General features: G+C 45.5%; 1 protein-coding gene across 1 annotated transcript in view; it reads right to left on the bottom strand.

The window, feature by feature from the left end:
- The window catches only part of LOC130285154 (uncharacterized), a 32,129-nt gene extending 22,043 nt beyond the window's left edge, over window positions 1-10,086 (bottom strand). The window contains exons 1-8 of the mRNA XM_056536422.1: window positions 9,840-10,086; window positions 7,119-7,312; window positions 6,312-6,432; window positions 6,103-6,186; window positions 3,430-3,510; window positions 3,145-3,291; window positions 2,843-3,009; window positions 2,507-2,617 (exon numbers count right to left, since the gene is read on the bottom strand). Of these exons, the coding sequence (XP_056392397.1) occupies window positions 2,507-2,617; window positions 2,843-3,009; window positions 3,145-3,291; window positions 3,430-3,510; window positions 6,103-6,186; window positions 6,312-6,432; window positions 7,119-7,312; window positions 9,840-10,061 (1,127 nt within the window). The 5' untranslated portion in view covers window positions 10,062-10,086. The remainder of the gene's footprint in view (window positions 1-2,506; window positions 2,618-2,842; window positions 3,010-3,144; window positions 3,292-3,429; window positions 3,511-6,102; window positions 6,187-6,311; window positions 6,433-7,118; window positions 7,313-9,839) is intronic.
- Between the last annotated feature and the right edge of the window lie 281 nt (window positions 10,087-10,367).

Genomic DNA, 10,367 nt, shown 5'->3' on the forward strand with positions numbered 1-10,367 from the left:
TCACTGAAAGATGTATAGAGCCTCACTGATAGATGCATAGAGCCTCACTGATAGATACATAGAGCCTCACTGAAAGATGTATAGAGCCTCACTGATAGATGCATAGAGCCTAACTGAAAGATGTATAGAGCTTCACTGAAAGATACATAGAGCCTCACTGAAAGATGCATAGAGCCTCACTGAAAGATCCATAGAGCCTAACTGAAAGATGTATAGAGCCTCACTGAAAGATGTATAGAGCTTCACTGAAAGATACATAGAGCCTCACTGAAAGATGCATAGAGCCTCACTGAAAGATACATAGAGCCTCACTGAAAGATGTATAGAGCTTCACTGAAAGATACATAGAGCCTCACTGAAAGATACATAGAGCCTCACTGAAAGATGCATAGAGCCTCACTGAAAGATGCATAGAGCCTCACTGAAAGATGCATAGAGCCTCACTGAAAGATGTATAGAGCTTCACTGAAAGATACATAGAGCCTCACTGAAAGATACATAGAGCCTCACTGAAAGATGCATAGAGCCTCACTGAAAGATGTATAGAGCCTCACTGAAAGATACATAGAGCCTCACTGAAAGATGCATAGAGCCTCACTGAAAGATACATAGAGCCTCACTGAAAGATGCATAGAGCCTCACTGATAGATACATAGAGCCTCACTGAAAGATGTATAGAGCCTCACTGAAAGATGCACAAAGCCTCACTGAAAGATGCACAAAGCCTCACTGAAAGATGCATAAGCCTCACTGAAAGATGCATAAGCCTCACTGAAAGATGTATATAGCCTCACTGAAAGATGCATAGAGCCTCACTGAAAGATGTATAGAGCCTGAGGTCTTCTATTCATCACAGCATTGAAACAAAAGGAAGGTGGAAGTTGTCCCCCAGCAGGCTTCAGTGATGTCATGCCTGATGGGAAACAGCCACTTTCTCCTGCCGGGAGATTGCACTATGTGAGCAAGAATAAAAATAAGATACACAGCTTTTTAAAGCTATGAAAAATATTTTAAGGGTGGGAGGAGTGTTAGGAATAGTTAGGGAACATAGCCTGAGTTAGTTTCGAAAAGTTTATTTAGTGACAGGTTCTTTTTAACCTCTTAAGGACTCAGGGCGTGAGCCCGCATCACACCGGGTCGGTCCTGGCTGCTAACGATAGCCAGGACCCTGGGCTAATAGCGTGCGGCACCGATCGTTGTGCCGCGCGCTATTAACCCTTCAGATGCGGCGATCAAAGTTGATCGCCGCGTCTGAAAACGAAAGTAAACGCTTCCCGGCAGCTCAGTTGGGCTGATCGGGACATCGCGATGTTCCAATCAGCTGGGACGCAGGCGGAGGTCTCCTTACCTGACTCCACAGCGTCCGATCGGGGTTTGATTGCCCCAATCCTGAACTACAGGCTTGAGCAATCGAGCCCCTATCTCGCTGATCCGTGCAGAGCTATGGCTTTGCAGGGTTCAGCGTAAGAGATCAGTGTGTGCAGTGTTATAAGTCCCTATGGGACCTATAACACTGCAAAAAAAAAGTGGAAAAAAAAAATTTAACAAAGGTCATTTAACCCCTTCCCTAATAAAAGTTTGAATCACCCCCCTTTTCCCATAAAAAAAAAAAAAACTGTGTAAATAAAAATAAAAATTTAAATATGTGGTATCGCCGCGTGCATAAATGTCCGAACTATAAAATTATATAGTTAATTAAACCGCCCGGTCAATGGCGTACGCGCAAAAAATTCCAAAGTCCAAAATAGCGTATTTTTGCTCACTTTTTATATCATAAAAAATTTTATAAAAAGCGATCAAAAAGTCCGATCAACACAAAAATGGTACCGATAAAAACTTCAGATCACGGCGCAAAAAATTAGCCCTCATACCGGCCCATACATGAAAAAATAAAAAAATTATAGGGGTCAGAAGATGACAATTTTAAATGTATAAATTTTCCTGCATGTAGTTATGATTTTTTTCAGAAGCGCGACAAAATCAAACCTATATAAGTAGGGTATCATTTTAACCGTATGGACCTACAGAATAAAGAGAATGTGTCATTTTTACCGAAAAATGTACTATGTAGAAACGGAAGCCCCCAAAATTAACAAAATGAAATTTTTTCTTCAATTTTGTCGCACAATGATTTTTCTTTCCGTTTCGCCGTAGATTTTTTGGTAAAATGACTAATGTCACTGCAAAGTAGAATTGGTGGCGCAAAAAATAAGCCATAATATGAATTTTAGGTGCAAAATTGAAAGGGTTATGATTTTTAGAAGGTGATGAGGAAAAAATGAAAGTGCAAAAACGGAAAAACGCTGAGTCCTTAAGGGGTTAAGCCACTTAATCAAAGCCAATCATGTCTTTGTGACTGATCATGTATGCTAATGTCTGCTGAGTCATGTATCTAAGCCTATTATATGTGATACTGTCTGTTGAGCATGTGTATTGTATCTAGGCCTATTATGTATGACACTGTCTGCTGAGTCATGTATCTAAGCCTGAACGGCGGTACACTCACCTATGCACGGCGTGATGCACAGACTCTTCGTTGTGACTGGCAATGATGAGGTTATAGCGCTGACCGCCTTGTCCAATCAGATCGAGCAGCTTGTCCAGGGAACGCTGGTAACTGGGGGGGTCAGAGGTCATAAACAGTTGACAATTGCGCAGTGGGGGGGGGGGGGGGCACACATTTGGGGTCTACTGTGTCCCCTATAATATGTAAAGTATATCCACCCATAGGCGATAATTTATGTTTCAATGTATCAGTGCAGACAATCCTCTGTGAGTCCCTCCTGTCCTGGACTCCAGACTGATACACTGTAACAAACCCTCAGCTATGTGAGCAGCTCACCTTGCATTGGTGGCGGTCCAGTCGGGCTGTATGGGGTCACTGTATCCCTTCTCTTTAGCCAGTTTCCGTTCCTTGTCCATATACGCCCCACGGACCAACTTCACCCCAAAACATAGTCCCAGACCCTCAGCTATGTCCAGGTCCTGGGTCAGATACTTGTAGGAATCCTCCACAAAGAAAGACAAGACAAGATGGTGGCCACTTAAAGATACATGATCACTCCCGAGGCTACACAAAACATGCTTTCCAAAATGGCGGAGGCCTCCACCTAGACAACCCGTGGATCATAGCCGCCATCTTACCTTCAGATAGCACTGATAGGTGTTCCAGATCCAGGGCTCGTCTTGGTTGCACTGGGCCATCATTGCCATGGTAACCAGGCTGAGCGCAGGGTTCATGTATGTGTATTCGGCGTCCACCAGGACTCTTACACGTTTCGCTTTGGCGTGCTGGAGAAAGAAAAGAGGAGAAGCAGATAGAACGCCCTGGTGACTACTGTATGTGGTGGTCACACAAACAGGAAGTGAGGTTGTTGCTAGGCAACGCTATACTACACATGTAACATGTCTCACGTACACTGCCCTCACCTTCCCGACGCGGCTGAGTCTGCGCACCGAGGTTTGGAGATGGCGATTCTGCTGATCTGACAGGAAGGGGAGATCTGAGTCCTGTAACATGGAGGGATGTGAGTGTTAGCTCCTGGGCCCAGCCTGTTATAGTAAATGGGGGTCATATAGTCGTTTTTCAAGAAAATAACTTTTTTTAAAAATGGCGCATTACACAGTGATTCACAAAGGATGGCGCAAGAGGAAAGGCCTAGAGTTAATGAGAGCGGTGAATGGTCAGTGACTGAAAATCAAAGGTAAACCCATAGCAACCAATCACAGCACAGCCCATAGCAACCAATCACAGCACATCCCATAGCAACCAATCACAGCACAGCCCATAGCAACCAATCACAGCACAGCCCATAGCAACTAATCACAGCACATCCCATAGCAACCAATCACAGCACATCCCATAGCAACTAATCACAGCACATCCCATAGCAACCAATCACAGCACATCCCATAGTAACCAATCACAGCACATCCCATAGCAACCAATCACAGCACATCCCATAGCAACCAATCACAGCACAGCCCATAGCAACCAATCACAGCACAGCCCATAGCAACTAATCACAGCACATCCCATAGCAACCAATCACAGCACATCCCATAGCAACCAATCACAGCACAGCCCATAGCAACCAATCACAGCACATCCCATAGCAACCAATCACAGCACAGCCCATAGCAACCAATCACTGCACATCCCATAGCAACCAATCACAGCACAGCCCATAGCAACTAATCACAGCACATCCCATAGCAACCAATCACAGCACATCCCATTGCAACCAATCACAGCACAGCCCATAGCAACTAATCACAGCACATCCCATAGCAACCAATCACAGCACATCCCATAGCAACCAATCACAGCACAGCCCATAGCAACCAATCACAGCACATCCCATAGTAACCAATCACAGCACAGCCCATAGTAACCAATCACAGCACAACCCATAGTAACCAATCACAGCACAGCCCATAGTAACCAATCACAGCACATCCCATATTAACAATTTATAGCACACCCCATAGGAACCAGTTACAGCACATCCCATAGCAACCAATCACAGCACAGCCCATAGCAACCAATCACAGCACAGCCCATAGTAACCAATCACAGCACATCCCATAGCAACCAATCACAGCACAGCCCATAGTAACCAATCACAGCACAGCCCATAGCAACCAATCACAGCACAGCCCATAGTAACCAATCACAGCACATCCCATTTTAACAATTTATAGCACACCCCATAGGAACCAGTTACAGCACATCCCATAGCAACAGATGATACCACACATCCCATAATAACCCATCACAGCTCCGCCATAGCAACCAGTCACAGAACAACCTATAGCAACCAATCACAGCCCATAGCAACCAATCACAGCCCATAGCAACCAATCACAGCCCATAGCAACCAATCACAGCCCATAGCAACCGATGATACCACAAATCCCATAATAACCCATCAGAGCACAGCCCATAGCAACCAGTCATAGCACAGACCATGGCAACCAGTCACAGCACAGACCATGGCAACCAATCACAGCACCGCCATAGCAACCAGTCACAGAACAACTCCTAGCAACCAGTCACACAGCAACCGAGGATAACACATCCCATAATAATCCATCACAGCACAGGTCATAGGAATTGCTCATAGCACAGCCCATAGCAACCAATCACAGAACAACCTATAGAAACCAATCACAGCACAGCCCATAGCAACCAATCACAGCACAGGCCATAGCAGCCAATCACAGCACAGTCCGTAGGAATCAATCATAGCACAGCCTATAGCAACCAATTACAGCACAGCCCATAGCAACCAAACACAGCACAGCCCACAGCAACCGAGGATAACACATCCCATAATAACCCATCACAGCACAGCCCATAGCAACCAATCATAAGAAAGCCCATTAGCACAGCTCAGTAAACCACAGTATGGCGCATCTTACTATAACGTCTTCTATGTAAACCGTACAGATCACATCTTCAGACGACAAACCGGAACGCTGACTTTCACATTGACATGCAGGACCCATCGGAAGAGGATGAATTTGCGGACAGGCCGGTGTTTAGACAACAGGCGACCTTTCACCTCAGTTGCAAGGTCAACCACCACAACTTTAGAATTTGGGCTCAGAAGAACCATTCGTCCTTGTCAACCACACGAGGGACCCACCCAAAGTAACGTCTACGGCCCAAGGACCCTGTCACTGACCGCTCTTACCTGCACATATTATAGGAATGTGGAAAGATCTGCAGAAAGTATCTACCAGCAGGATGGTCACCAACACCTGAATGAAACCCTGCCGGAACGTTGGATCGGCCGCGCAAAAAACAAGTCACCAATGCCGCGTCGGTCTCCTATGACTGCCCCCCCAGCACAGAACCTGACCGACCGCTTCACTGACATGGTGGAATCCATGTCTGAGGATATGCTGGAGCCCATCTGGACCACCACCAAGACGTCTGCCGTGTCACCAATGGAGATCACAGGGAACATTCGTATTTGGTTGTTTTATGGTAATAACTCAATGTTCTCTCAATATATTTTGCGCCATCCATTCTGAATCGCGCGGTATGACTGTAAAGTGTGAATATGCTCATAGAGAAGGCTGCGCGCCACATACCCGCCCCTCCATGATGGAGACCATCCTCTGAGGAGTGAGCGCAGACCGCTGGGACGGGTCTGACAAACAACCGGACAGAACCTTCTGATGACATCAACACAAGAGAAGGAAGAGTTAGTAGAGGATCGGGTGGATATATATATATATATATATATATATATATATATATATATATATATGACCATGTATGATACGACGCTCGCACTCACGCACAGATCAGCGCTCATCAGGGCGGTGATTTTCAGCTGCATCATAGGGCGGTCGCCTCCAGCCGAGGAGAGGTCCACGCATTTCAGCATTATCTCCTCATTCAGCTCGTACCAACGCTCCCTGCAAAACATACCAGAAGACCCCCAAAGATCACGTATGATCCTGACACAGTGCAGTACCGCCTATGGACTGAAGATGGCAGCATCTAAATCAGTGGTCTTCAAACTGTGGAGCGTATCTTAAAGGAGAAATCCAGTGGTGAACAACACTTATCCCCTATCCTAAGGATAGGGGATAAGGTGCAGATTGCGGGGGGTCCAACCGCTGGGACCCCCCGCGATCTCAAAGGGGATACGTTTTTCACCACTGGACTACCCCTTTAATCGGTGGTCTTCAAACCATAGACATCCAGATGTTGCAAAACTACAACTCCCAGCATGCCCGGACAGCCAACGGCCTTCCGGGCATGCTGGGAGTTGTAGTTTTGCAGCATCTGGAGGTCTACCAATTGGAGAACACTGGTCTAAATCAGTAAGAATATCATCAGTGACATCTGCTGGCAGCAAGCAGTAATGCAACTAAAAATAATATTCCAAATATGTAATTGACAGGGCCCCCCTGTCTTATACTCATATGACCCCGGGCCCATGTGCACCCCCTAAGTTACATCAGCATTTCCACTAGCAAGAACGGCGAATCTGCTATATTCACTGAAGCGAGCTTGAAACGGCTCCCCCTACTGGGCAAGTTATTGTAAAAAAAAAAACAAAATACTGCAAGATATAGTATCGAGGCTCCCTGCTCACCCGCTTTTGCTTTCACCCAGGTCCTCCTCAATAGGCACCGCTAACATGGGCCGAATGCCCAGCCTGGCAAGCCGCTCCATACAGTCCTGTATCTCCGGGAGAGTCTCTCCGGCAACAAACTGGCCGTACACCGAGGCCCTCATGCCCCATTCGAAGAGTCTGCGGCCCAGAAGCCGGTGGGAGAGGGAAAGCAGCTGCGGGGAGAGAGAAAGAGTCATCGATGATCAAACGGGAGCAGGTCAGGAGGGGTTTGGTACAATTTACCCAGTCTAGGAAATCTGACTGAGCTTCAGGCTAATACAATGTATCGGTGTAGTTAGAGTGAATCCAGTCTAGACAATCCTCTGTGAGCTGCATAGATTGAACTCCAGACTAATACAGCATATCAGTATAGCTAGAATGTGTCCAGTCCAGACAATACCCTGTGAGCTGCATAGATTGAACGGCAGACTAATACAGCATATCAGTATAGCTAGAATGTATTCAATCCGGACAATCCTCTGTGAGCTGCATAGATTGAACTCCAGGCTAATACAGCATATCAGTATGGCTAGAATGTATCTAGTCTGGACAATCCTCTGTGAGCTGCATAGATTGAACTCCTGGCTAATACAGCATATCAGTAAAGCTAGAATGTATCTAGTCCGGACAATCCTCTGTGAGCTGAAAGGTGTTAGTCCCAGACTAATACAATGTATTAATGCTCCAATGAATCCTGTCTAGACAATCCCCTGTGAGATGAATAGATTTAACTGCATACTGATACAATATATCAATGTAGATAGAATGTATCCAGTCCATACAATCCTCTGTGAGCTGCATAGATTGAACTCCAGACTAATACAGCATATCAGTATAGCTAGAATGTATCCAGTCCGTACAATCCTCTGTGAGCTGAAATATTTGAACTCCAGACTAATGCAATGCATCAGTGCAGTTAGAATTAATCCAGTCTGGACAATCCCCTGTGAGCTGAAAGGTTGGAACTTCAGACTAATACAACATATTATTGTAACTAGAATTTATCCCGTCTGGACAATCCTCTGTGAACTAAAAGGTTTGAGCGCCAGACTATTAAAATGTATCAATGCAGTTCAAACTCATACAGTCTAGGCAATCCCCTGTGAGCTGAATAGATTGAACTTTATATTGATAAAACATCAGTGTTCTTAATATGCATCCGATCTGAACAATCCTCTGTGAGCTTAAAGGTTTAAGCTCCATACTAATACAATGTATCAGTGCAGTTCAAACCAGTCTAGACAATCCCCTATAAGCTGAATAGATTTAACTCCATAATGATACAACACATATCAGTGTAGATGGAATGCATCCAATCTGGACAATCCTCTGTGAGTTCAAAGGTCTGAACTCCAGACTAAAATAATGTAACAATGCAGTTAGATCATTTCCAGCCTGGACAATCCTCTGTAAGCTTAACCGTTGACCACCAGACTGTTACATTGTATCAATGCAATTGGAACATATTCAGGCTAGACAATCCTGAAAGCTTCAGTCAAATACATTGTATCATTTCAGTTCTAAGATTCCAGTCTAAACAACCCTCTGTATCAAGCTAGAGTTCAAACATTTTAGCTCACAGAGGATTGTACAGACTGGATTTGTTGTAACTGAAATAATAGATTGTATTAGTCTGGAGTTCAAATTGTTCAGCTCACAGATGATTGTCTAGATTGGATACATTGTATCAACTGTTCACACCATTGAGCTCACAGAGGATTATCAAAACTGGATACATTCTAACTGCACTGATACATCGTATTCGACTGAAAGTCAAACCGTTCCGCTCACAGCATTGCCTAGACTGGATATGTTCCAATTCCATTGATAAAATGTAACAGTCTGATGGTCAACCTGTTAGGCTTACAGAGGATTATCTAGGCTGGATACATTTTATCTATCTAGAGTTCAAACCTTTCAGCTTACAATGTATCAGTGCAAACAGAATGTATCCAGTCTGGACAATCCTCTGTGAGCTGAAAGGTTTGAACTCTAGATTGATATAATGTATCAGAGCAGATAGAATGTATCCAGTCTGGAGAATCCCCTGTGAGCGTAAAGGTTTGAGAGCTCTACATTGATACGTTTCAAGTCTGGAAAATCCTCTGTGAGCTGAAAGGTTTGAGTTCTAGATTGATACAATGTATCCGAGCAGATAGAATGTATCCCGTCTGGACAATCCTCTTTGAGCTGAAATGTTTGAGAGCTCTAGAGTGATACAATGTTTCAAGTCTGGACAATCCTCTGCGAGCTGAAAGGTTTGAGCTCTAGATTGATACAATGTTTTAGAGCAGATAGAATGTACCCAGTCTGGACAATCCTCTGTAAGCTGAGCTCTAGCTTGATACAATGTATCCAAGCAGATAGAATGTATACCAGTGGTTTCCAAACTGTGGACACCCAGTTGTTTGCGAAACTACAACTCCCAGCATGCCCGGACAGCCAACGGCTGTCCGGGCATGCTGGGAGTTGTAGTTTCGCAACGACTGTAGGTCCACAAGTTTGGACACCATTGATGTATCCAGTCTAGACAATCCTCCGTGAGCTGAACTCCAGACTGTTACACTATCAACGCAGGTTGTTAACCTTACGGAGGATTGTCTAGACTGGATACATTGCACCAAAACTTCAGCTGTTAGATGAGGAAGAGTTGGATATTCGGCCATTTTTACACCCCACGTTGCCATTTTCTTCACTCACCTTCTCGGAGTTCCTCACCAGACTGGGCACGGAGCACATCCTGAATATGAGGAGACCCCGCACCACCTCCCACCCGCTCTTCAGCCTGAACACCTTCCCATCAGAAAAACTGAGCGCCGATTCCGGCCCGTGTGCAAACGCCCTCTGTACCAGGCCCACAGTCCAGATTGTGGGGGGCGAGAGCGAAGCCCCAGAACGGAGGCAGCGGGTGAAGCTCCACATGTTCAGTGCAGGTCGGTCCTCACAACATCTGACGGAGCAGTGAGCAGAGGTAAAAAGGGGGGGGGGGGGGTCAGCGACCAATGACGGGACATCAGACAGGGAAGGTGTCAGCTGCTGCCTGTGTACATACGCCTGACCTCAGTCATCCATCAAAATCAATAGACAGCAACAGCGCAAGGGGTTAATACACATCTGTATTAACGAAGGGGGGGAAAAAAAGGTGCAATGCTCTGCAGGGACTTGGTAACTCATTGCCGAGCTGTGCGTCCAGGTTTAACATTTGACCAGGCGCCAGGTATGGGGGCA

Source organism: Hyla sarda, chromosome 8 (assembly GCF_029499605.1).
Source record: "Hyla sarda isolate aHylSar1 chromosome 8, aHylSar1.hap1, whole genome shotgun sequence".
Lineage (NCBI taxonomy): Eukaryota > Metazoa > Chordata > Amphibia > Anura > Hylidae > Hyla > Hyla sarda.